The sequence below is a fragment of the Mastigoproctus giganteus genome, chromosome 5, assembly GCF_048544385.1.
Source record: "Mastigoproctus giganteus isolate SK-2022 chromosome 5, ASM4854438v1, whole genome shotgun sequence".
NCBI classification, from domain to species: Eukaryota; Metazoa; Arthropoda; class Arachnida; order Uropygi; family Thelyphonidae; genus Mastigoproctus; species Mastigoproctus giganteus.
In genome coordinates, this window is record NC_143579.1 from 104,303,632 (window position 1) to 104,331,595 (window position 27,964).

Consider the following 27,964-nt stretch of genomic DNA (forward strand, 5'->3'; position numbering starts at 1 on the left):
AACTAAACATAGGTTTCATTACTTCAAGCCTCCAATAAGCAAAATGGTGGTATTGCAACTGTTGATGAGAGCTATCTACCACCTAGTACTTGCCGTTGTTTTTAAATTGGGAACTTGTTTTCCGATTTTAAAACAGTGGGATGGGGGTGGATAAACACTCTACCTAAGTTAAGCACCTCTGCCTCGATGACACAACAATCAGAAAGAAAACTCCGTCACAATAATCACGCAATCACAGAATTCGACAATCACTCTGTTCTACGACCACGCCCACTGTGTGGATAAACTCCAAATAATGGAGTTTAGTTATGATATCGGTTCGCTTCTCCCTCTCCTTCAACCTGTGTACTCTAGGTTAAATTGCATATGAATGCCAAATTAGATCACTCTTTAACATTATTTTTTTTTAGTTATTAATATACTGGCATAGACTAATGTCTATGCCAGTATATTAATAATCACGGAACACTAGTTTTCAGTGGAACTTTTGGAAACGCTGACATAATGCACAGTTGTTATGAACTAACATGCAATAACCAGGCAGCAAAGCAAACAGGCTTAATCAAAAGCAAAACATTTCAGTTCAGTTTGCTGTTTTGCTATTCAAAGCATTAGTGTTCCCTAAAATTGAATTTGTCATCCAGATTTGGAGTTCATTCAGATCTAATCAAATTGAAAAGGCATGAAGGTTTATTAGATAGTTTTTCACAGATAGCACTGCAGACAACTTTTTTGCTATTTTAAGCTTATGCCACTTGTGAACAGGTGGACTATCCTGACATCAGCATTTTCTATAAGATGATATCAGGAAATTCAAGAACCAGGATTTGCGCATCAGATTGCCTTCCACATCCCCTCTGCAATAACCAGAAACAAGAAAACATGTAAAGAAAACAAAGCTTTAGCCTCCAAGAACTGTTTCCTAAGAAGAACTTCAAAAATTGTTAACAAACTGGATCTCAGTGTGTCACCATGGCACAGTGAATAACGAAATAACTTTCACAGGTTGATTGACTGATCTTGGAAGATGGTTTTTTGAAATCTTTGGGCATGCTATGAATTCAAAACTCATTCCTTTCCCTTAATGTAGTTGTGCTGAATTTAAGTATGTCAACATCATTTCATAATGGGGGATTTTAACTTCCCAGATATTGACTGGAACTTGTGGGATGGTCACTCGCACACTACCAAGACTTTTGTGGATTTATTGGATGATTGTTTTCTGCAGCAGCATGTTCGAGAGGCAACCAGAGAGGGTAATACTCTTGATCTGGTCATCAGCAGGGATCATTCGTGTATTAGGAATTTGCAGATAAAGGAATGACTAGGCGACAGTGATCACAGTGTACTGACGTGGGATTTACTTAAAGATATAATTACCATCGGGGGGTAAAGAAAAGGGTTTTTGCTTCCGTAAAGGTGACTACAATGGTCTCAGACAGTTTTTAAATTCTGTACACTGGGACCAACTGATGATGTTACAAACAGCAAATTCTAAGTGGGAAGAATTCAAAGAATTAATGTTGGAAGCTACTAGACTTTTCATAACAATTAAGCAATATTGTTCGAGATTTAGGCCTAAATGGAGGCGCCTCCGTAGCCAGGTGGGAAGGAGCAGCAGTGCGTAGCACACGCTTCTTGATTAGACCGGGGTTCGAGCCCGTCACCACCAAATACGGAGGATGCGGAAAGGTCAGGGAATGACCACCGCATATCCCCGGAGCAATATGGCCTTAGTTGCTATTGCTCCTAAAAACCAAATAACAACAAGGCCTAAATGGTTGTCAAATGAACTAACAAGACTTGTGACAGAGAAGAAAAATGCATGGGATGCATATAAATTATCAGGCAACACAGAAGCCTATGGCAGATTGGCAGATATAAGCTAGTCTGTAATCAAGTCACAAATGGAACTCCGACATGCTATGAATTCAACATATGAATTCAAGGCAAGCGAAGGCAGATTACGAGAAATCTTTGGCAAAGGATGCTAAGAAAAACAGCAAGGATTTCTTTACTTATATAAAGTCTAAAAGGAAGGGAATGAATCAGATTGGTCCACTTGATATTGATGGTTCGGCTGTTGATGATCCTGCTCAGATAGCGAATAAACTGAATGACTATTTTGCATCTACATTCACACATGAGGAGTTATTAAGGAAGGAAAATGCCAGAAGTTTATCAAATTGTAAAAAAGTGCTTAATGATTTTGTAATAACGGAGAGCAAAGTGGAGGAGAAATTGTTTGAAGTTATACATAAGAAAGGCACTTGGGGGTGGATGAGATTGATCCAATTATGTTAAAGGAGGTGGCAAAGAAACTAAGCAAACCCTTGGCCATAATTATGAGAACATTCTTGGACTCGGGGGGAAGTCCCTACGGCCTGGAGATGTGTAAATGTATCCGCAATTCACAAAGGGATCGAAGGGTGACAGGAGTAACTGCAGACCAGTTAAACTTCTATATCCACAATAAGGCCTCTAAGGTTGGGATTATTCATACCACAAATTTAAACAGATACACCAACCATTTAAAACTGATTTAATAATAAAATAAAATGACACAAAAGACTGTAAAATAATATTTACAAAAATTGATTATTTACAAAAAAGTAGTTTAAGGGGCTTAGAGGGGAACAGGTATCCTGTGTGTTATCAGACACTCAGCCTAAAACACTGATGGATCCAATATCTCTCTATTACAGAAGATTTAGGAGAAGTCCGGTTGGCCTGCCTCCCTAAAATCCACACATGCACACCTTCTCGATGGTAAGCCCTGTTACGTCACTTAGGTGGCAACGAACGTGTAGAGTGGTTCTCTTCAAGACGCCTGGTCAGCGTGAAGAGGAAAAGACCAAACCCTCCAGCAATGAGAGCACAACAATACAAATGGCCCTCAGTCCCCAGCAGCTTTCACTCTCCCTCTTACGGCAGCGAGAGGATCAGAGTGGAAGCAGAGGGTGCTAAGAATCTCTGGGTACGACCAGGCTGCCATGCATGGAAATTGAACTTGGCCTGTTATAACGTACGATCACTCATTGGTGAAGACAGGATATTAGAGCTGGAAAAGGAATTAGAAAATGTGAATTGGAATATCATCGGTTTGGCTGAAACAAGAAGAAGAAATGAATCACTTATAAGTTTATCAAGTGGAAATCTGCTGTACACCAATGGAAACAGTGAAAGGAGTGAAGGTGGAGTTGGGTTTCTGGTCCATAAAGATTTTAAAAACAACATTTTGGAATTCAAAAGTACATCACCAAGGGTGTCAAGACTAATACTCAAGATTTCTAAGAGGTACAAGCTAAAGATTTTAATGATTTATGCACCAACATCGAGCCATGATGATGAAGAGGTTGAAGAAATGTACACTGAAATTGAGTCTTCTAGATGAGCAGAAAACCCACTACACTATTATTATGGGGGACTTCAATCCTAATGTTGGAAAAAGGCAAAACAGCGCAGAAAGAGGAACTATAGGAAATTTTGGAATTGGTGAAAGAAATAAAAGAGGTGAAAGACTTGTGGAATTTGCAGAATCTCAAGGAATGTCAGTAATGAACACTTTTTTCAAGAAAAGGGTGAACAGAAAGTGGACATGGAAGAGTCTAAATGGATTAACAACTAATGAAATCGACTTCATCCTCACTAACAGAAGATATATTGTGAATGATGTTACTGTCCTGAATAAGGTAAATGTTGGAAGTGATCACAGAATGGTAAGATGTACACTTGATATAGATGTAGGAAAGGAAAGGAAAAAACTGACTCGAGTAAATAATACAAAGGTCTTTGAAATAACAGAGGAGGAGAAAAAGCAGTATGTACTGGAACTTAAGAACAAGTTTGAGCTTCTGCAGACTGCTCAGGACCAAGATATCGACGAGGAATATTACAACTTTCTGAAAGTGATAAAGCCCAAGAAACCTATAGGGAAAAAGAAATCCAAAGAAGAAAAAAATTAGTCAAGAAACACTTGTCATGATGAACCGAAGACGACAAATGAAAAGCAAGAAAAACACTGACAGGGAGAAAATTGAGTATACTGAGCTATGCAAAGCCATTAGAAAGAGACTCAGAGAGGACATAAGAAGATTTAACACAAGAAAGGTAGAACAAGCATTAAGGGAAAACAAAGGATTTAAATCAGCAGCCATGAGCAGTAATACAGAAAGACAAATGATACTGAAACAAGAATAGCGATGGTGTACTTATAAACAGCAGAGAAGGCATAATTCAAATAGCAGAAGACTATTATAGAGAATTATACAAGGAGCAGGGGAATGATGCCAGCAGTGGGGAAGATGGATTGCAAAGTAGCAATACATACAACATACCCAATATTCTTCCTGATGAGGTAGAACATGCATTGAAGAAAATGAAGAATCGGAAAGCCCCGGGGAAAGATGAAGTTACTCTAGAGTTGTTAAAATTGGGAGGAAGAGACATAACACAAAAACTGGCAAGGCTCTTCACAAAGTGCATTAGAAAAGGTGTGATGCCTAAGCAGTGGAATAATGCAATCATAGTTTTGCTGCATAAGAAAGGAGATAAATCAGAAATTGGAAATTATAGATCAATTAGCTTGTTATCCCATATCTACAAGTTGTTCACAAGGGTCATTACTAACAGATTAGAAAGAATACTTGATGGGAATCAACCGAAAGAGTAAGCTGGCTTTAGGACAGGATTCTCAACAATGGATCACCTTCACGTAATATCACAGCTAATGGAGAAAGCGAATGAATATAAAACACCATTATGCCTGGCATTTGTGGATTATGAAAAGGCATTTGACTCCATACAGCATAAGGCAATGTTTCGGGCACTGGAAAGACAAGGCATAGATACTCCATATATTATGATTTTGAAGAAAATATATGAGAGTGCTACATCCTTTATTAGACTAGACAAAGACAGTAGCAAATTTAAAATCGAGAAAGGAGTTCAACAAGGAGACACAATATCTCCGAAGCTGTTTACTGCTGCCCTTGAGGAAGCTTTCAGAAGATTAGACTGGTCGCAGAAAGGAGTCAATGTGAACGGAGAGTACCTAAACCATTTATGATCTGCAGATGACATTGTGGTCATAAGCCATGATCCCAAAGAATTAGAGGAAAATCTTAATCAGTTATGCACAGCTAGTAAGGATTTTGGACTAAAAATGAATATGGCTAAAACAAAAGTAATGATGAACAAGTATGCCACAGAAAGGGAAATAATGATTGAAGGAGCAGTAATTGAAAAGGTGGAGCCATATACTTATCTGGGACAAGTTATTAGCTGTAATAATGATAAATGGCTGGAAGTCAAGAGAAGAATAAATTTTGGATGGATAGCATTCAGGAAATATAGTCACATACTGAAGAGCAATATCCCAGTTTGTCTGAAACGTAAAATAATGAACCAATGTATACTCCCCACCATGACTTATGGAAGTGAAACTTGGGCACTTACCAAAAGAATGGAAGAGAAGCTGAGAACTACACAGTGAAGAATGGAACGAATCATATTGGGAATCAGACTGTTAGATAAGAAGAGAAACACATGGATTAGGCAGTAAAGGACATTCTTATCAAAACTAAAGAACTAAAATGGTCTTGGGCAGGACACATAGCCCGAAGACATGATGACAGATGGACTAAGAAAATAACAGAATGGTACCCAAGAGGAGCTAGAAGAAAACCTGGAAGACAAAGGCGGAGATGGGTAGATGAAATTCATGAGTTTTTGAGTAGGAAATGGATGGCCAGTGCTCAAAAGAGAAGGAACTGGAAAGTTGCTGGAGAGGCCTTCATCCTGCAGTGGATTGAAAATGGCTGATGATGATGAGTTTAAGACAAAAATAAAATAAAATAAGTAAATACATTAAAATATAAATTTAAAACCGATAAAAATACTATTGAAGCTTTCGGAGGTGTCTGCATCCTTCCTCAGCAATAATGAAACTTAAGCGACACATCCTTAAATACCAGGTTCATGGCACACGTGGATGACCAGGTGCATACTCGGTATTCCTTTCATGTGTACCAGAACCGGAAGTGGCCTGGGGGTGTGGAAAACTAAAACGTTTATCTCTGGCAAAAACCACCCCCTCAAAAAGGGGGTGAAGTCGTACTCCCCTATCTCTATTCATGCTATTGTTGCCAGAGGATCCAATTCACAGACTTTCCAGCCACTTGCGGTCCCAGAATCTATGCGCCCAGTCAAGGATGACAGCATTGTCCAGGGAGACCTGGTGTTGTTTTTCCCAATAGTGCTGGGCAGTGGCGGATTTATTGAGCTCTGCGGTCCATATCGCTCTTGTTGTTCCCCCAGACAGTCCTTAAGATGCCGTCCTGTCTCCCCCATATAACAGTCCCCATTAGAAGAGCAGTCCACTATATTTAGGGGTAGTAATCATTCCAACTTCATTCAGAATTTAAGTGGCAAACCTTTAACCCAAGAACAAGAGGGACTTTTAGCTCTTGGACCTAAGTTTGCATTGCTGCCCCCCCAAACCTCGAATTACCGCAATTAGCAAATTACCTGAACATATTGCTAATCAAATTCGTGTTAAAGCTGTTTCCATACTGGGCCAGGCAAAAATGGTTGCTCCAAATCTTACCCCGAAACAGAAGAAAGTGCTAGAAGAACTTAAACGGGACGAAGACATTATAATCCTACCAGCAGACAAAGGCAGATCAACGGTGGTATTAAGCACGGAAGATTACCACAAGAAAGTGTTAGACTTATTAGGTGATAGTGGTACTTAAAAGATTATCCATAGAATCCCCTTGGCTAGCTTAGAACAGCATGTAAATAAGATGCTACTTTCCTGGCTAAAAATGGAAAAGATTTCAAAGTATCAGTATTGGTCCATGCATGCAACAGGGTGTCGGCTGCCCAGATTTTATGGGTTACCCAAGGCGCACAAGGAGAATGTTCCATTACAGCCCATAGTTTCCTTCATTGGTAGCCTTACGTATGCTCTATCTAAATATCTGGTTCAGCTGATTTCTTCTGTTGTGGGTCGGTTCACGTTGGTCATTGGAAATAGTGTGGAATTTGTGAACTTTGTAAGGAGTCAAGATACAGGGGAGGACGAGATGATGATGTCATTGGACGTGGTATCATTATTCACGTGTATCCCCATAGCACATGGGGGTAGAATGTGTGAAATTGGCTTTACAGAAGGATGATACCTTAAGTGCTAGATCCCACCTAAACACAGATGATATATGTTGTGTTGTTGAATTATGTCTTTCTAGTACAACCTTGGTTTTCCAAGGAGTGATGTATAAACAGGTTCATGGCACAGCCATGGGTTCTCCAATCAGCGCCATTGTCGCAAATCTGGCTATGGAGGAATTAGAGAATAGGGTTTGTGCGAGATTGGAGTTCCCTATGTGTAAGTGGAAACGATATTTCAATGACACATTCACTATTGTAAAGAAGGGGAGAGAGGAAGATGTGGTCTCATTTCTCAATGGTTTTCCCCCCTTTATAAAATTTACCTCTGAGGTAGAAACAGATGGCACCCTCCCATTTCTGGATATAATGGTGTATAGGGAAGGCCCCAGACTTAGAACCAAGGTTTATAGGAAACCAATGTGTAGGGGCCAGTATACACATTATAGGTCGGTACAGACTGCCCAACATAAAAATAGTGTGGCCAGAGCACTTTTGGGTAGGGTGAGGACACATTGCAGCACCTCTGAGGAGGGGGAGAAGGAAATTAGGCAAATTATGATGGATCTTATAAGGTGCAGTTACCCGCAGAGGGTCATTGATAAATACAATAGAGAGGAAGAGCCCAATCGGGTAGTTCCGCCTGTACCATTTACCACAGTGTATGTTCCCTACTATCCGAGTCTGTCAGATTGCATTGGGAGGATGCTTTGCAACTTTCAGATACGCTGGGTGCAGCTCCCAGGCCAGAGATTACACACAGTAGTGTCCCAGGTCAAAGACCCAATTACTAGGGATTCTAGTAGTGGGGTCGTATATGAGATCACATGCCCAGATTGTGGTGCGAGACAGGACAACGTCTTAAGGACCGCCTGGGGGAACATTCAAGAGCGATACGGACCGCAGAGCTCAATAAATCGGCCATTGCCAAGCACTATTGGGAAAAACAACACCAGGCCTTCCCCGACAACGTTGTCATCCTTGACCGGGCGCATAGATTCTGGGACCACAAGTGGCTGGAAAGTCTGTGGATTGGATCCTCTGGCAACAATACCATGAATAGAGATAGGGGAGTACGACTTCACCCCCTTTTTGAGGGGGTGGTTTTTGCCAGAGATAAACGTTTTAGTTTTCCACTCCCCCAGGCCACTTCCGGTTCTGGTACATGTGAAAGGAATACACAGTATGCGCCTGGTCATCCACGTGTGCCGTGAACCTGGTATTTAAGGATGTGTCGCTTAAGTTTCATTGTTGCTGAAGAAGGAAGCAGCACCTCCGAAGGCTTCAATAGTGTTTTTATCGCTTTTAAATTTATATTTTAATGCATTTTGACGTATTTACTTATTTTATTTTTGTCTTAAACTAGTTTTTTGTAAATAATCAATTTTTGTAAATATTATTTTACAGTCTTTTGTATCATTTTATTTTATTATTAAATCAGTTTTAAACGGTTGGTGTATCTGTTTAAATTTGTGGTGAGTTAAACTTCTGTTCCGGGTAAAATAATGGAGTCACTGGTTAAAGATGCATTGCAGGATCATCTAGACAAGACTACAGCAATAATTCCGACACAGCATGGGTTTGTTAAGGGAAAGTCTTGTCTAAAAAATTTGATTGGATTGTATGATGTGGTTACAAAGGAACTGAATGCAAAAAATAATTTTGATATCACATATTTGGATTTCAGGCAAGCTGTTGACACTGTTGTGCATGGAAGACTACTGTACAAATTGGAGCAAAATGGTATTAAGGGTTAGTTGCTACAATGGATAAAAGGGTGGTTAGTTGGGGAAGAAGACAGAGACTGGTAATCAATGGACACTGCTCTTTGTGGACTAATGTTATTAGTGGAGTCCCACAGGGTTCGGTATTAGGCCCATTGTTGTTTTGTATATTTATCAATGATATTGATGAAGGTATATCAGGCTTAGTGTTGAAGTTTGCAGATGATACAAAGGTTGGCAGAGTTGTTAATGACAATAATGGCAGTGTGCTACTGCAATCTAGAAAAATTTTGGCATATGGGCTGAGAGTTGGCAACTGAAGTTTAAAATTGGCAAATGCAAATTACTGCATATGGGTAGAAGTAACCCCAGAGGAACGTACCAGCTGTGTGGTACTACACTTAGGTTGGTAGAAAGTGAAAAAGACCTGGAAGTAATTGTGCAGTCAGATATGAAATTTTCTGAGCAATGCAGACAGGCTGCAAGAGCAAGTCCTGGGGTTTTGTCAATTATATACAGGAATTTTGCTAGCAGGGAAAAGGAGGTGATTATCCCTTTGTATAAGGCAGTGGTCAGACCATGCCTTGAGTACTGCGTACAGGTCTGGAGGCCTCATTTCAGGAAGGATGTAGATTTGCTTGAGTATGTACAGAGAAGGGCAACAAGATTGGTGAGGGAAACTTAAGACTCTCTTACCAAGAGAGTCTTAAGTTCTACAAATTGCAGCGGGCTGGAGACTAGACACCTGCGGTTGAGGTGTATCTAATTGTGGTGTATAAGGCCTTGAATGGTTTGACCGAGCTCATTGCTGATGGGATTCTTCCGCTTGCTCACATTGCAAACCTTTTAAGGGACATAAATTCAAATTGAGGAAAGATAGTTGTAGAATAGATGTGCTTAAGTTTTCCTTTAGCCAGCGGGTGGTTAATTGCTGGAACAAACTTCCATCTGTCGTGGAAGTTGATAACTGAAATAAATTCAAGGAGGAACTGGACAAACTTTTAGAGGGAATGGTTGTGTGAATTTTTTTTTTTTTTTTTGGCTGATGCTACATAAGCTTGTACGCTTGCTTTCTTGAATCAAATGCCACTATTACTATTTATGACAGTCTGGAAGGTAACTTTGTTGCTGAAAAATAAGCTATGCAATATTGTATGTTTTAAATTTCATTAATGTTTTTCTCTTTTAATATTTCATATTGAATACTTTTCAGACTATTGTTGAAATACAATGAGTTGTTAGTCTGTTTTTCTCTACTTTGTAACTGGCAATTCCTCTAATTGTAGGATTATATTAAATAAATCTCCATCCCCTCCAAATCATAAAATACTAACCAAATTCATCTCAATGGGTTTAAGTCCATTTGCATCAAATTGGGTTGGTTTGTCTGTTAAAAAAATTCTGGGTGTTGGTTTTTGATCTCACAATTCAATAAGACCTGCTATTGCACAATGAATACATGGACATCAGTAATCTGAAATGGCTGTCTGGGTAGTGGCATGGAACTGCATTACAAATAAGTAGCATTATATTCCCCATGGACAAGTATTGTTTATTTACGGTACAAATATACTACAACTTGTCTCAGCATTCTAAATAGAGAGATAATACTGTGTAATTCATAGCTCTTGTCAGCAGTGATAATTAAAAGAAGAATCCTGATTAGAAATGTTTCTGAAATTATATTTAAACAATTCTCTCTTTCAGAATGTTACATGATGATAGTGCCAGTGATGGTGGACTTCAGTTTGCAGAAGTTTTCTTTATAGTGTGGGCTGGATCTTTGGTTGTTACTTTAAATTCAAAATTACTTGGTGGAAACATGTAAGTCAAGCAGTTAGATTTCCTTCCCCCTAAGAAATAAGTTTATTTCCTTTACTTTTTTATATGTGTGTGTGTATAAAATACTCTAAATTATCACTGTTTTAGGAAGTACCAAGTGTAGTGCTGTATAGTGGTTTCCTCACTTTTCACTAATTTGGAGTAGACCGAGTCCATATCGTCTTAGTAACTGGAGGTATTCTCAGTTCATCAGTAAGTCCAGTGGACTCTCAGCTCCCTCACTGATAAAAACTTTTCTGCTTATTAACCAGATTATCCAGTAAGCTGTATCTCACAGTTGTTACAGCATGCCAAACAATTTTACTTGGACAGTCAAAGAAAATTATTTTTTTGATTTGTCTATTAAAAATTGTATGATTGACTGATAACAAGAAAATAGCTAAATTGTAGGCAAAAGTGTGACTGCATCTAAAGCTAGACAGAAAATGACTTCAGGAATGTATTATTCCTGAAGTAATTTTATGATCTCCAAAGATCGATATACATTGCTGTGATAATTATTTGTTTCTGTGTTGAGTGCTGAAACTCTCACATTTTCATTTGCATTTAATCAAGCTACCATTATGCCGAACTTAACTTTCCCCTGCAATAACCACTACTCTTCTGACTATATCTGGAGTCCGTCCAAGTAGTTCTGAAGGAGTGCAGTTTATTACGAGTAATTGACCAGTCTCCTGATATTGATATTATCCCCAAATTTTGACATGTCCTGTTTGTCAATGTTATTTAAGAAAATCAGAAAACAACAGTGCACTTAGCACCAGCCCTTGAGAAGACTCACTTCTAACACTAGCCCAATATGAAGAGTAATTGTTAATCACTTCTATCTTCTGCCCAATCCATGAGCCATCTAAGGATCTTATCCATGATACCAGCATGTTTTGGTACAGTAACTTCTCATGCAGGCCAAGTCAAATGCTTTGTTCGAATTCAAATAGCCATATCAAAATTATTCCGTACATTTAACTTGTGAGCTTTCAAAACGGCTAGCCAGATATTTCCAATATCTTGTTTAACTAATTAACAAGATATTTCCTTCAGAATATCATTTTTACCAGTCCCCATATTCTGAGAGAGAGAGAGTTTGAGTGAGTAGGTCAGTGCGGTCGCATTTTTACTGTGCTCCGTGTTCAACATAGTTTATTGGTTGGATCTGGATTACAAACGGTGTTGAAAGTTTGCCTATCATGATGACCCAATGCACCCTTCATACAGTGTTAATCTCCATCCTCTACGACAGGTACAACAGGTAAAATCTTTAATAATTGTTTTCGAAAATTCTGTTAATAAATGACTATATTTGCATAGTCAGACTGCTCAAGGTACGTCATCAAGGTTGCGAGCCTCACAAGGAGAAGGCATGGAAGTGACCCCTGTAGGTTAATCTTTGCCTGAGCTTCTCCACTGCCTTCACACAAATAAGGAACTTGAAACAGTATGGGAAAGACAATTGTAGTACATTCCTACTGTAAAACGAACCATATCCGGATTAAAATTCCAAGCAAATGCATGTGGGTCAAGTAACCCTTCTCGAACTGATTTTACCTTGCTGGACTGATTGCAAGGACAAAGACAGTGACTGGTGTACAGTGGAGCCAGAAATAGCTTAATTCTAATTCTCCTTGTGTGAACGAAAACTCTCATGGCTAACTGGATTAAGTTAAAGTCAGTGTTTCTTCCAGGTATGGTTTAGTTTTGTTACAGGAAAACTGTTAACCAGTGTAACAATGTCTGATGATCAGTGGTGGACTGGGTCTAAAAATATTGGTTGCCAGGAGACAAAAGGGCCCCATCCACAACTATAAGGCTATCATTTAATTTTTATAAGAAATAAATAAAATTTTCAAAAAAATACATAACTGGAAAAAAGGTACAATTAAAATTTTATGTATGTGTCGGCCTCACATAACCCGAATCAGAATTATTATTTCAGAGTTATTTATTATATTCTTAAATATAAAGTAATCTCAAAAAATGATTTTATTAAAATTTTTTTTATTAAAATAGTAATATAACGTAAATTTTAGTTGCATACAGTAATAATATTGGAACTTCTATTATATGTTCAAGCTACTAAAAGGTCATTAACATTTTTAACATATTGTCTAATGTTATTGCTAGGGGGCCCACTTGCTATTGGGCAAGCTGATATCCTGACCAGTCCGCCACTGCTGATGATTATTCTTTATCGGACATGCCTGGAGATCTAACATTAGCTCAAGACTTTCTAAATACTGGGTTGAAAGAACCTTTAGATGAATTTATAGATATGCTAGGGAAGGAATTATCCCAACTGGGATCACCTGAAGATGCAGCTGATTCTCAGTCGGTAAATAACTTAATTTAGATTATTTAAGTGCCCTGAAAAATAATTTTCTAGATATTTTTAAGTCAGGATCCACCGTTACCCCACTGATGGTGGTGGAAGCTTGTAAAATCTGGAACAGTATGGAATGATTGGTGATTGACACCATTGATAATGAGAGGTTAAAAACAAATTTAGATTTAAGAGTTTTGCCTATGTCCACCCCTGTGACCACTTATGCTAAGGTGGCTGCAGCAAATGCAGGCATAAAGACCGGTGCTGAACTGATTCCCTTGGGAACTCAGTCAAAGCATGTAGTATTGATTAAAGTTAGTGAAATGTGTGAATTAAAAATGAGTGAAGAAGTTAAACAGGTGATTGCAATGAATTTTAAATCTGAACTTAAACAGATTAAAATAAAATCTATCACAAAAGTTAGAGAAAAAGGCATTGTAATTGAAACTGCCACTGATGAAGACATCACTAAATTAAACAACTGCCTGAAATTTGGGGAACACAAATTAATTGTAGACTTGCCCTGAATACTAAACCCGATTGTGATACTCTATGATATACAGAAAGATATGTCAGATGAAGAATTCCTGGAGGATTTGTATGTCAAAAATTTGGGTGAGCACAATGTTAGTGAAGAAGATTTCAAAAAGGGGGTTAAGGTGAGGTCTAAGATTAACCCCAAAAACAACAAACACTGGATAATTGAAGTTCCTGCCTATATCAGGCGAATCATATTAAAAGATGACTCTCGCGTCTACCTGGGCTGGTCGGTTCACAACGTGAAGGATTTTATTATCACTTCACGTTGTTTTAAATGTTTGGCTTATGGTCATTCAGCTAGATATTGTAGACAGCAGGACTACACACGTGGGCATCAGTTGGAATTTTGTCCCACACCTGAATCACCCTTTACATGCCCAAACTGCAAAATAAAAAAGAGGAAATCAGATCACTCATATCGTGACTCAAAGTGTCCTGAGTTCTTGCGAGCTCAGGAGGTCACCACATCTAGCACAAATTACACTCAGTAAGATAAAAAAATGTACAGCATGGTCCAAGTTTAAAAATATTACGGTTAAACTGCCAACGTTCTGCATCTGCAATGAGTGATATCTCCAAAATAATTATGGATCATAAAATTGACATACTAGGACATCAGCAGGATTATACTCCTGCAAAATTAAAGGATTACCAAACGGTTGTAGGGTGGTTCTATCTGATGTATCTGTTATAGAACAGGATGCAAATGTTGTTACAAGGTGTGGGCAGCTCTTGTTATAGCGGACAAGCAGATTACAATCACAAGGGTAAATGGTCTCTGCTCCGAGCATGCGGTATGTGCATGCTTGGAAGGTAGTTTTGGACAAATATTCTTCATCTCAATCTACATGCAGTGCTCACAGCATTCTCAACAAATTGAGCCTTATTTAAACTTCCTTGAGACAGCTTTAATTAGGTTATTAGGCAAAAAGATAGTTATTATGACCGACGCAAATGCTTCTTCTACCATGTGGAACAGTCCCATAACAAATAATAAAGGTGAATTACTGGAGGAATTCAAAACTAACAGATTGATTGTATGGAACTCCCCTGGGCATTTGCCCACTTACTCATCCCCCTTCTGGTCAGTCTTACATAGATGTCGTTCTGTCGAATGCAGCATTCGGGAGATGCATAGAAAACTGGACTGTTCACTCCTCTTGGTCGGTAAGAAACCACAATGTAATAACCTTTGATGTAATATCTAATGAAAATGCAGCAGCTTTGAGAGTCACTCATGACTTCCCCAGAGTAGGAGTTTGTTATAGGCCTAATGACTCGAATGAGTATAATGAACAATTGTACAGAGAGATAGTGGGCTAATAAATCAGAATGTCTTATAATAGGGGATTTTAACTTCCCAGATATTGACTGGAACTTGTTGGTCACTCGCACACTAGTAAGACTTTTGTGGATTTATTGGATGACTGTTTTCTGGAGCAGCATGTTCGAGAGGCGACCAGAGAAGGTAATGCTCTTGATCTGGTTATCAGCAGCGATCATTCGTGTATTAAGAATTTGCAGATAAAGGAACTACTAGGTGGCAGTGATCACAATGTACTGATGATGGATTTACTTAAAGATATAATTACCATCAGGGATAAAGGAAAGGGGTTTTGCTTACGTAAAGGTGAGTACAGTGGTCTCAGACAGTTTTTAAATTCTGTACAGTGGGATCAACTGTGATGATGTTACCAACAGCAAATTTCTAAGTGGGAAGCAATAAAGGAATTAATCGTGGAAGCTACTAAAAGTTTCATACCTATTTAGAAATATAGTTCAAGGTTTAGGCCTAAATGGTTATCAAATGAACTAATGAGACTGACAGAGAAGAAAAATGCATGGGATGCATATAAATTATCAGGCGACACAGAAGCCTATGGCAGATATAAGCTAGTCTTTTTTTTTTTTTTTTTATGTAAACCCCAAACGCGAGAGGTATTAGAACCTATAGTACTTAGTACTGTGCTTGGGTTGGAGGTTGAGAGGATGAAAGAAGATATTTGTTGAAATTGGACTTGAACTTCTGAAGACTGTGATTTTCAGGAAATACGTATGAAGGAAGGTTGTTCCAGAAAACAGCAGTTGAATGAATAAACGGGGAAGTTGAGTGGTTGGTTTTGTGAGTTTGAAGTTGGACAGTAAGTAGATGTTGGCTGGTGGCTGCATGTGTTCGGACTGTTTTGAAAGAGAGAGAGCGCGATTATAGAAGCCAATTCAGAAGAACAATGCCCAGGGAAGTATCTGTAGAAGAGGCATGCAGCAGAAACAGTGTCTATGAGACAGCGAGTGGAGAGACTCTGTTAGAGATTAATCATTAATTAACCTAACTGCCCTCTTCTGAATGGAATCATTCAGAAGAGGGCAGCCTGAGAGAGGTTTTGGGGATACCACCCCAGATGTGGGAACAATATTCCATGGTAGGGCAGATTTGCGATTTATACAGAGTGAGCAGATGTTTGGAAGAAAAGTAACTCTGAGAGCGAAAGAGAAAACCAAGTTTTTTAGATGCAGAGGAAGCAATATTTGTAATGTGCTTGTGCCAAGAGAGATTAGAAGTCAGGGTAATCCCCAAAAGAGAGATATCATTTTGCCAAGAAATCGGAGTGTCACCAAAGATAAGCATAGCAGCAGAAGAATCCTTTTTTACGAGATATAAGACAAGACAGTTTTAGAAGGGTTGAAATCAACTAAGTTGTCTTTGCCCCACTGGAGAATTACCTGAAGATCGGCATTTAAGGAATTGGTAGCAGATTTTCGAGAAGTTGAAGCTAATTGAGCAGGGCAAGGTTTCTCACAATGGAAAGTGGAATGCAATGTGCTATCATTGGCAAAACTATGGATAGGATTTCCAGACAATGGAAAAAGGTCATTGATATACAAGAGGAAAAGAGTAGGGGAAAGAACTGAACCTTGGGGGACACCGGCATTAGTGGAGAAGTTAGAAGACAGAGAGCCATCTACCATCACCCTCAGTGAGCAATCAGAGAGAAAACTGGATAACAAATTACTAAAAACAGTTGCCAAACCATAAGATGGAAGCTTGTTTAGAAGACCTTTATGCCAAACACGATTGAAAGCCTTTGAGATGTCAAGAGCAACTACTTGTGTTTCACCGAACCTTTCGGTTGAATTAGTCCATAAATGGGTAACATAAGCCAGAATATCACCAGTGGATCAACACTGACAGAATCCATACTGGAGATCGTTGATTAGACAGAAGGTTTCTAGGTAGTTTAAAAGTTAACGGTTAGTTGATTTCTCTGTTACTTTAGAAAGAGTAGAAGTAATTGCAATGGGATGATAATTGGATGGGAGGGATTTGTCACCCTTTTTAGGAACTGTCTGGATATGAGCAAATTTCTAAGCAGAAGGAAAAACACCTTTGGAATAAGAAAGTGAAAAAAGGCGGCAAAGAATAGGAGTAAGTTCAGGAGCACAGGTTTTGAGAACAAGTGGAGAAATACCATCGGGGCCTGGAGCTTTCTTAGCATCAAGATTCATCAAAATCCTTCTGACATCCTTTTGACGGAAGACCACAGGAGGCATTGAATGGAGCACGTTGGGAATTGGAGGAGAAGTTGCTCCAATAGCTTTGGCAAGAGACCAGAATGCTTGGCTACCATTAGGGCAAGAAGCAAGTTTTCTACTCTTAATCTGTAATCAAGTCACAAAGGAGGTTAGGCAGGCGAAGGCATATTATGAGAAATCTTTGGCAAAGGATGCTAAGTAAAACACCAAGTATTTCTTTACTTATATAAACTCAAAAAGGAAGGGGATGAATCTGATTGATCCACTTGATATTGATGGTTCGACTATTGATGGGCCTGCTCAGATAGCAAACAAACTGAATGATTATTTTGCTTCTACATTCACACATGAGGAGTTAAGGTTTGAAAATTCCAGATGGTTATCAAATTGTAGCACGGTGCTTAATGATTTTGTAATAACTGAGAACAAAGTGGAGGAGAAATTGTTGAAGTTAAACATAAGAAAGGCACCTGGGGTGGATAGGATCTATACAGTTATATTAAAGTTGCCCAAAGGAAGAAAGCAAACCCTTAGCCATAATTATGAGCGCATCCTTGGATTCAGGAAGGTCCTCATGGACTGGAGATATGCAAATGTATCCCCAATTCACAAAGGGGGGATCGATGGGTGACACGAGTAATTACAGACCAGTTAGTTTAACTTCTGTTCTGGGTAAAATAATGGAGTCACTGGTTAAAGATGCATTGCAGGATCATCTAGACAAGACTGCCGCAATAATTCAGACACAGCATGGGTTTGTTAAGGGAAAGTCTTGTCTGACAAATTTGATTGGTTATTATGATGTGGTTACAAAGGAACTGGATGCAAAAAATAATTTTGATATCATATATTTGGATTTCAGGCAAACTGTTGACGCTGTTGTGCATGGAAGACTACTGTACAAATTGGAGCAGAATGGTATTAAGTGTAAATTGCTACAATGGATAAAAGAATTGTTGAGTTGGAGAAGACAGAGGGTGGTAATCAATGGGTGATGCTTTTCATGGACTAATGTTATTAGTGGAGTCCCACAGGGTTCGGTGTTTGATCCACTGTTGTTTTGTATATTTATCAATGATTTTGATGAAGGTATATTAGGCTTAGTGTCGAAGTTTGCAGATGATACAAAGTTTGGCAGGGTTGTTAATGACAGTGTTCTACTGCAATAGGATCTAGAAAATTTGGGCAGATGAGCTGAGAAGTGGCAACTGAAGTTTAACCTGGACAAATGCAAAGTACTGCATATAGAAGTAACCCCAGAGAAAAGTACCAATTATGTGGTACTACACTTAAGGTGTTAGAAAATGAAAAACACCTGCGAGTAATTGTGCAGTCAGATATGAAGTTTTCTGAGCAATGCAGACAGGCTGCCGGGTCAGGTCATGGGATTTTGTCAATGATATATAGGAATTTTGCTAGCAGGGAAAAGGAGGTGATTGTCCCTCTGTATAAGGCAATGGTCAGGCCATGCCTTGACTACTGCGTATAGGTCTGTTGGCCTCATTTTAGGAAGGATGTCGATTTGCTTGAGCGTGTACAGAGAAAGGCAACAAGATTGGTGAGGAGAATAAAGGGATCCTCTAACCAAGAGAGGCTTAAGTTCTGCAAATTGCAGTGGCTGGAGACTAGGCACCTGTACGGTGATCTGGTTGAGGTGTATAAGGCCTTGAATGGGTTGAGCACACTGAATTCTGATGGGATTCTTCTACTTGTTTACATTACGAACCTAAGGAACATAAATTCAAATTAAGGAAAGACAGATGTAGAATAGATGTGCGGAAATTTGCCTTTAGCCAGCGGGTGGTTAATTGCTGGAACAAACTTCCATCTGTCGTTGTGGAAGTTGATAGGTTAACTAAATTTAAGGAGGAACTGGACAAACATTTAGAGGGAATGGTTGTGTGATTTTTTTTTTTTTTTTTGGCTGATACTGCATAAGCTCATTCACTTGCTTTCTTGCATAACATGCTGCTACTACTACTTCTAGAAAACTCGACTAATCAATTGGAATTCTTTTGATAAACTACTTAAGGAAAAATTCACGGATGAAAAACTGGCAAATATGACAGATCTTACTTTGGACCAACATCTAAAAAAATAATTAATGGCAATCATCACTGAAATATGCGACGAGATGATTAAGAAGAAACAGAGAAGACAAAATTTGGTTTCATGTTGGTCCCAGAGCCTTTCTTCTCTAAGGAATCATACAAAGAGTGCAAGACGAGATGTTCAGAGGGCTAGGAGAGATGGTAGGCCTGAAGATGAGATAAACCGATTGAATGAAAAATACAAAAATGCGAGAAGGACATATTTCAACAATATTTACAAAGAAAAATGCTAAGCTTGGGAATGCTTAGTTAAACAAACTATGGAACCGGTGCCCTTGGGCTTGATCTACAAGCTGACTCTTGACAAAATTCATCCGAGGGAAATCTTCTCCTCTGTACTTAGACCTGATAACTCCGAAATTCTGCATGGGCTGAGACTATGGAAACAATTTTGGATGAATTGATTATGTAGGATGAAACTGTACCGGAAATTCTGGTACAAACAGGCTTCGTTTAGAACATCTTTCCTAAGTGGGGGCAAAGCCATGAAGATGATTTTTTATAGGGACGAGGTAGGTCTTTGCTGTTGCGACTTTGCGTGATGTCATATGCCCTGGACTGGACCTATTAGAAGTTACCATTGTTAAAAGAATCTGGAGCACCTGCCCCCAACTGATGATGAACTTCTTTAATGCCTGCCTACAATATGGATCCTTCCCCTCTTCTTGGAAAAAGGCAAATCAAATTACTCATTAAGAATCCCAACAAAACAGCAAATCAGGCAAATTCATACCGCCCAATTGCTTTATTTCTGGTCTTTGGAAAAATACTAGAGAAGCTGATTGTTGCAAGATTCCAAAATTACTATAAAGAAAGAAACCTAAACTACAGATATCAGTTTGGCTTCACTGCTGGGATGTCTATACTGGATGCTATTAACCTAGTTATTAATAATGTTTCAGCCTCAAATGAAAATTGTCCTTGGCCTCCTTGTGGACTTCAAAGGTGCCTTTTACACTGTTTGGTGGCCAAGTGTCCTGGATTGGTTCTGAGAGGCCGGGGTCTCCGTGCCTATTTATCGCCTCATCACGGATTATTTCCAGAATCGCTCACTTGTGGTCTCCAGTGGATCCTGCCCTTTTTTTTTTTTTTTTTTTTGCGGTTGCCCTCTTGGATCGGTTCTCAGACCAGTATGCTGAAATGTGGTCCTTGATGGGTGGCTGGCTACCGAACATAATTGCACTACTAAGATTGCTTACGCAGACGATTTAATTATCCTTGTTTCTTTAAACTTCAGATTACAACTTGAAATCTGTGCTTATGAAGTCCTATCAGATCTAGATGGGTGGTGTAATACACATAAATTAACTATTTCTGTTTCCAAAACAAAAATTCTTCTCAAAGGAAAATTAGACCCAAATAGACCTCCAAGTATTAAGATTAAAGAACAATCAATCAAATTAGTTAACTCTTACAAATACCTAGGAATTATGTTAGATAACAAACTTCAATTCATTACCCATGCTAAATATGTACTAAGCAAAATCAAGGCTTTGATAGGCAAAATAATCAGAATTACCAAAGGTTCTTGTGGTCTGAAACCCTCCACTCTCAAGCTGTAATACAAATGCATATTTATTCCTATTGTCTACTATGCTGCAGGTGCTTGGGCCCCAAGTATACGCAGAGTCATGGCAGAAAAAATCTTGACTCAAGCCCAGTGCTTCTTCCTGATTGCAACTTCAAGAGCTTGTCGCACGGTTTCACCGTCAGCACTACCGGTAATCAATGGCAAACTGCCAATTAAATATGAAGTGCTGTACGATTACTTTCAGTATTGTAGAAGGAAGGGTATTGCAGCATAGTTCAACCAGTTTTCTGTTAACCTGGACGTGCCAGTGAAAGAAGACAACACTAGATTAGGAAACCAGTTCCTCCAGGAATGGCAAAACAAATGGACTAATGCCAACACTGGAAGAATTTACTGCCCTTTTTATACCTCAAGTTGCTGAATTTTACAAAAAACATTGGCCCTGGTTTAACCCGAGTCTTCACCTAACTTTTCTTCTATCCGGGCATGGCAGCCTAAACTTAGTTATTTACTCTGGGTTTGGCTGTGTCTCCTCTATCTAAATGTGGCTCAGAGGAGACAGTCCAACGTGTAATCTTAGAATGTCGATATTATGTAGATATTCGATTTGAACTTCAGACATTGACAGAAGTTCATAATGTAAATAACCTTCAAGTTTTTAGAATGTAAGGAAAATTATCAGGCACTGTCTAACTTTGCAGACAAGACTTTCCGCAGAAGGAAAGGACTTGCCGACCGAGAATAATTATATTATACCGCTGTATATAGTTGCCTTGGTATTAATCGTATTGTTACATGACCTCTGATGAGGAAATTTATTTTTATTTATTGCCGGACGGCAATATTAGCATTTAGTATATATATAAGTCAATGTGTCCGGTTCAATGTTGGGTGGGTGGTGTCCTGGGCCTTCGGCCTGTAATAAGGTGAATAAATTGTAAATCTTAAATTGTATAAATTGTAAATCTTAAATTCTATAAATTGTAAATCTTAAATTCTATAAATTGTAAGTTATATGTCGGACTTCATTGTAACCGAACTGGCAGGTTTTAACTATCTGTATAAGTTGTGAAGGTTAATGTAGAAATTGGTGCCTTCAACATATTGTAATAACTGAGTTCCAAGTGTTATGGATATATATCAAATATACAGCTATACTACATTGGTCTCAGGCAAGAGACTTATTGGTTGTAATCATTCCTGTGAAGTTGGTGGATTAAGATGTTTTGCAAAACCACAAATTGTAAATAATTTACTGTTACTCTTCAGCGGTGGATAGGGGAAACCCTGGAGCCCACAGAAATAATAAAATACTTTGTAAGTCCCCATATTCCCCCTTGATGTGGGCACCTGTATGTGGTGAGGGGACCTCCCAGTGATGCTGCTGGGCTTCCAGATTAGCATCACTGGGATCCAATGCTGACAGACTATGTTCCAGGCTAATGCACCATAGGAATCCTGTGTGTTTGCCTTGGCCTTCGGCCCATTGAAATTTGGAAAGGGGAATCCTGGCGGTTGAGGGGCCTAGCTCCAACACACCACTTTGGCCCCTGCTTTGACAAGACAGGTGGTCTTGGAAGGCCTGGCCAGGATCAATCGGCTAGTAGATTTACCTACAAGGGCCAACCTTATTAATGCCATGCCCCTACCCTCATGGCCTGAGTGACAGGATTCAGGCTAACGGCAGTGTGGGTATGGTGTCTGGGTAGCCCTGGTGTCCCACTCCTGAGTGCATTTATTGCTTGCTTTGTGGTGGGTGGGGAACCTGGCACTGAACCAAAAAAAAAAAATTACAAATCTTGATAAATTTATTTCTTCAGGGTCCCTAACATTTTCTCTATCTGAAAATACAAACAGTGAAACAGGTAATGCTAATGCAGCAAAGAGAGACCCCGAACTGAAATACTGTCAGGGCCTATCCCAAAAAACATTACTCATCATCCATTCTAACACCAAGAAACCTTTTGGGAAAATGTTGCCCTTTTTTATACAGAAGAGTTTAGAGGGGTTAACAGGTTCCCCTAAATCAATTAGGACGTTTCGTTCTGGGGACCTCTTAATTGAAACCAAAAATGACAGGCACTCTGAGCAGCTGCTCCAAACAACATCAGTCGGAGGAATTCCGATTACCATAACACCACACAACAATAAATTCATCGAAGGGTGTCATTTCAGAGTAGGACCTTCTTGAAGTCACAGGAGGAAATCCTGCTCTGAACTAAAATCACAGGGAGCGATCACTGTTAAAAGAATTTCCATGCATAGGGATGGGAAACTTGTTCCCATTAGAAACATCATTCTTATGTTCAATTCACTGATGTCTCCTAATGAGAACAAAGCTGGCTGCATCAATTGTCCAGTGCATCTCTATGTCCCAAATCCCTTAGTGCTTTAGATGCCAGAAATATGGACCATGAAGTTAATGCAGGTGAGTTTTATGGCTGAACATGATGTTCAGCCACAAAACTCACCTGCAAGGCCCTCCAGCAAAAGCATGAGACAATTTGCTTTTGTTTGTTTGTTTTGTTTGAAGGCAAATGAAAACTCTTCCTTTCAGAATACTACTATCGTACATAAAGATAGAACTGGGGATGGATCTGTCCTCCACGGGGAAGTTGCTAACTTGGACAACCACACCCCATTTCAAAATGTTCTGCTGTCCATCAACACTGAATTGGTCACAGTTCTCCTTATGGTAGGGGGATTTATTAACCATCTGTTCAGCTTATTTTCCATCTGGTGCTGACATTTCCCAGAAAGACTTGATAATCTAATTATGCAGCTGCCCACCCCTCTCTTACTCATTGGTGATTTCAGTGGATAACACCCTGTGGCGTAGTGCTGATGTTAATGGAAGGGGATGTGTCATAGAGTATATGCCGACTATGACCTCTCCCTTCTAAATGTGGGAACTAACGCCTCTTTCCATATCCCTACCTGTATGGTCTCTGCTATTGATCTTTCTATATGCTCCCCCTTCTGTCTTTCCTTTAATCACTTGGAAGGTGGAGGAGGACCTCTATGGAAGTGACCATTTCCTCATGATAACCAGCCTACTTAACGGGAGGCTGTGTCTTCCTTTTAGGTTACTGTGGTGGAAGATTGGTCAAGCTGACTGGAACACCTTTCAACATATGGCATCGTTTAACATCAGTACGGTCAGCCTATCAGTGATGCAGTGGCGTATATCACAGATAATATTGTCCATGCAGCTGCAATTAAAATTCTGAAAACATCTAGCCAGTTTCTTCCATTTCCAAAACCTTTGTGGAATCATGAATGTGCAGCAGGAAAAAAAAAAAAAGGCACAAAACAAAGTTTGGAGAATATTTAAACTATATTCTACCATGGCCCATCTCTTAGCCTTCAAAAATGCACATGCCAAACCATGCCATATACACTGTCAGAGCCAAAAGGAATTGTGGATCCGCTTTGCATCCACTATTACTCAATTGACCAGCACTAAAGCTGTCTGGGACAAAATCCGGAAAGTGAAGGGGAAATATACATTGCATCCTTTATCAGTCCTGGAGTATGATGGATGCATTATTGCAGACCCAACTGCAATAGTCTTGGTACTGCAGTAGCCTGCTGTAGTCTTCCCAAGAGCAAATGGTATTGGGGAGACTTTCTCTACCATCTCTTCAACATCTGCTTACTCCCTAGAGTTCCTGGTCCTGAAAGACCAACACCAAAAGCAGTCAATCAACTTCAAATCTAAGGATTCTCATTCTTATAATGGACCCTTCACCACAGAAGAGTTTAAAGCAGCTCTTACCAAGGCAAGTGCTGCGGGACCAGATGAGATCTGATTCAGCAGCACTTGCCTATGCCAGATCTATGAAATGATCAAACATCTGTCAGCAAAATCTATGGACCAACTACTCCTTCTGTATAATAGAATCTTTCTAGAAGAGCATTTTCCAGATTACTTGCATAAGGTAATCATACTTGCCTTTCCTGCACCAGGAAAAGATTCCAAAATACCAACCAACTACTGATCTATCACGTTGACCAGCTGTCTGTGCAAAATCCTGGAGAGAATGATCAGTATCACTTTATATGGTATTTGGAAGTAGATGGCCTCCTCTCTACAGTACAGTACAGTGCAGTGCAGTGCAGTTTCTGAAGAAACAGGTCCACTCTGGACCACTTAATTAGGTTGGAAACTTCCATCCAAGATGCTTTCTTAAAACGAGAGCACTTGGTGTTCATGTTCTTTGATATGGAAAAAGCATATGACACAACTATGAGATTTGGAATTTTAAAAGACCATTATAGCATCGGCCTTAGAAGTCATCTACCAACTTTTATTAGAAATTAGAAATTTTTTATCCCATTATTCATTCCAATTTTTTTGTGTAGGATCTGTCTTCTCTCGGCCCTTTTGCCAAGAGGAAGGAGTACTCCAAGGATCAGTTTTAAGTGTTACGTTTTTTTCCATCAAAGTGAATTGCATCACAGAACAACTTCCTCCAACTTTAAACTGTACCATCTACGTTGACAATCTTAATATATTCTCTTAATCCTGCAACATAACCTAAAGGTAATCAAGAGACAACTGCAACGTGTGCCATTGATTACCTGAACCCATGGGCAATGAATAACGGCTTCAGGTTCTCCTCTCAAAACACAGTCTGCATACATTTTTGCTGTAAGCATAACCATCACCTTGAACTGAGGCTCTTGGACAAAATGCTATTCCAGTGGTACATGAGACTAGACTCATTTTCGGGACTTATACTTGATAAAAAGTTGATCTTTTTACAACACATCCATCAACTGCATGTGAGGCTAGAATATTCTATCTGCAATCTCATCTAATTCTTGGGGTGCTGACCAGTGCACTGTGTTGTACCTCTATCGTGCACTTGTGCGATCTAAGTTTGATTACAGATTCCAGGTACACGCACTTACTAGACTCAGTGTACTCTGATGACTGGTTCCCATCCATCAGGTGATTTGTATTGCTACTGGAGCATTTCGAACATCCCCTGTCCAGGGTCTCTGTGTTGAAGTGAATGAGCCATCATTTTTGCTTCGTAGGAAACAGTTGTCTCTACAGTATGCTTTCAAACTGAAATCCCTGCCAAACAACCCCATGTAGACACCATTTTTTGAGCCGTGTTGGGAAAATCTCTCCCACACCTGTAACTGTGAATCATCCATTTGATATTCATACCCAATGTCTACTCAAAGATTTGGTCATCACATTAGACAATATTGCCCCATCACCAGGGCAGCCTTGTCCACTCTGGCATGGTTCTGTCCCTGCCTGCGATTTCTATCTTAACAACTGGGGAAAGGACAGTACTCCATCTGCTGTTTACCTTCAGCTCTTTTCAGCACTGATCTTGAACTATCTGACTTCTTGCCAGTCTACACAGATGATTCAAAGTCGGAATGTTTGTGGGATCTGCAGTTGTATTCTCAGACCAGACATTACAATATCTTTTTTTTTTTTTTTTTTACGAGAACCCCAAACACGAGAGGTATTATAACCTATAGTACTTAGTACCGTGCTTGGGTTGGAGGTTGCGAACACGAAAGAAGATATTTGTTGATATTGGACTTGAACTTCTGTAGATTGTAATTTTCAGGAAATACGTATGAAGGAAGGTTGTTCCAGAAAACGGCAGTTGAATGAATAAATGAGGAAGATGAAAAGTTGGTTCTGTGGGTTTGAAGTTGGACAGTAAATGGATGTTGGCTGGTGGTGGCACGTGTTCGGACTGTTTTGAAAGAGAGAGTGGGAATTATAGAAGCCAATTCAGAAGAACAGTACCCATGGAAGTATCTGTAGAAGAGGCATGCAGCAGAAACAGTGCGTCTATGAGAAAGCGAGTGGAGAGACTCTGTTAGAGATGAATCATTAATTAACCTAACTGCCCTCTTCTGAATGGAATCAAGAAGCCTGAGAGAGGTTTTGGGGGCACCACCCCAGATGTGGGAACAATATTCCATGGCAGGGCGGATTTGCGATTTATACAGAGTGAGCAGCTGTTTGGGAGAAAAGTAACGCCGAGAGCGAAAGAGAAAACCAAGTTTTTTAGATGCAGAGGAAGCAATATTTGTAATGTGCTTGTGCCAAGAGAGATTAGAAGTCAGGGTAATCCCCAAAAGAGATATATCATTTTGCCTAGAAATCGGAGTGTCACTAAAGATAAGCATAGGAGCAGAAGAATCATTTTTGCGAGATATAAAACAAGATTGAGTTTTAGAAGGGTTGAAATCAACTAAGTTGTCTTTGCCCCACTGGAGAATTACCTGAAGATCGGCATTTAAGGAATTGGCAGCAGATTTTCGAGAACTTGAAGCTGATTGAGCTGGACAAGGTTTCTCAAAATGGAAAGTTGAATGCAATGTGCTATCATTGGCAAAACTATGGATAGGATTTTCAGTCAATGGAAGAAGGTCATTGATATACAAGAGAAAAAGAGTGGGGGAAAGAACTGAACCTTGGGGGACACCGGCATTAGTGGAGAAGTTAGAAGACAGAGAGCCATCTACCATCACCCTCAGTGAGCGATCAGAGAGAAAACTGGATAACCAATTACTAAAAACAGTTGGCAAACCATAAGATGGAAGCTTGTTTAGAAGACCTTTATGCCAAACACGATCAAAAGCCTTTGAGATGTCAAGAGCAACTACTTGTGTTTCACCGAACCTTTCCATTGAATTAGTCCATAAATGGGTAACATAAGCCAGAATATCACCAGTGGATCGACACTGATGGAATCCATGCTGGCGATCGTTGATCAGACGGAAGGTTTCTAAGTAGTTTAAGAGTTGGCGGTTAATTGATTTCTCCATTACTTTAGAAAGAGTAGAAGTAATTGCAATGGGACGATAATTGGATGGAAGGGATTTGTCACCCTTTTTAGGAACTGGCTGGATATGAGCAAATTTCCAAGCAGAAGGAAAAACACCTTTGGAATAAGAAAGTGAAAAAAGGTGGTAGAGAATAGGAGTAAGTTCAGGAGCACAGGTTTTGAGAACAAGTGGAGAACATCAGGACCTGGAGCTTTCTTAGCATCAAGATTCATCAAAATCCTTCTGATATCCTTTTGACGGAAGACCACAGGAGGCATTGAATGGAGCGTGTTAGGAATGGTGGGAGGTGTTTTACCAAGATCATTAATACATGAGCTCAAAGAAAAATGGGATGCTAGCAGGTCAGCTTTATCCTTGGCTG

The 27,964-nt window shown here is 39.5% G+C and overlaps 1 protein-coding gene across 2 annotated transcripts in view; it reads left to right on the forward strand.

The window, feature by feature from the left end:
• The window catches only part of LOC150085604 (protein YIPF6), a 168,737-nt gene that overhangs the window by 109,989 nt on the left and 30,784 nt on the right, over positions 1 to 27,964 (forward strand). Inside the window, exons 5-6 of one of the 2 annotated variants that reach the window (XR_016546930.1) lie at positions 10,602 to 10,718; positions 12,858 to 13,065. Coding sequence is in view for 1 of the 2 variants with exons in the window: in XM_090373386.1 (XP_090229512.1) it covers positions 10,602 to 10,718 (117 nt within the window). In the remaining variant the exon portion in view is untranslated. The remainder of the gene's footprint in view (positions 1 to 10,601; positions 10,719 to 12,857; positions 13,066 to 27,964) is intronic. The other variant, XM_090373386.1, reaches the window with a different exon arrangement.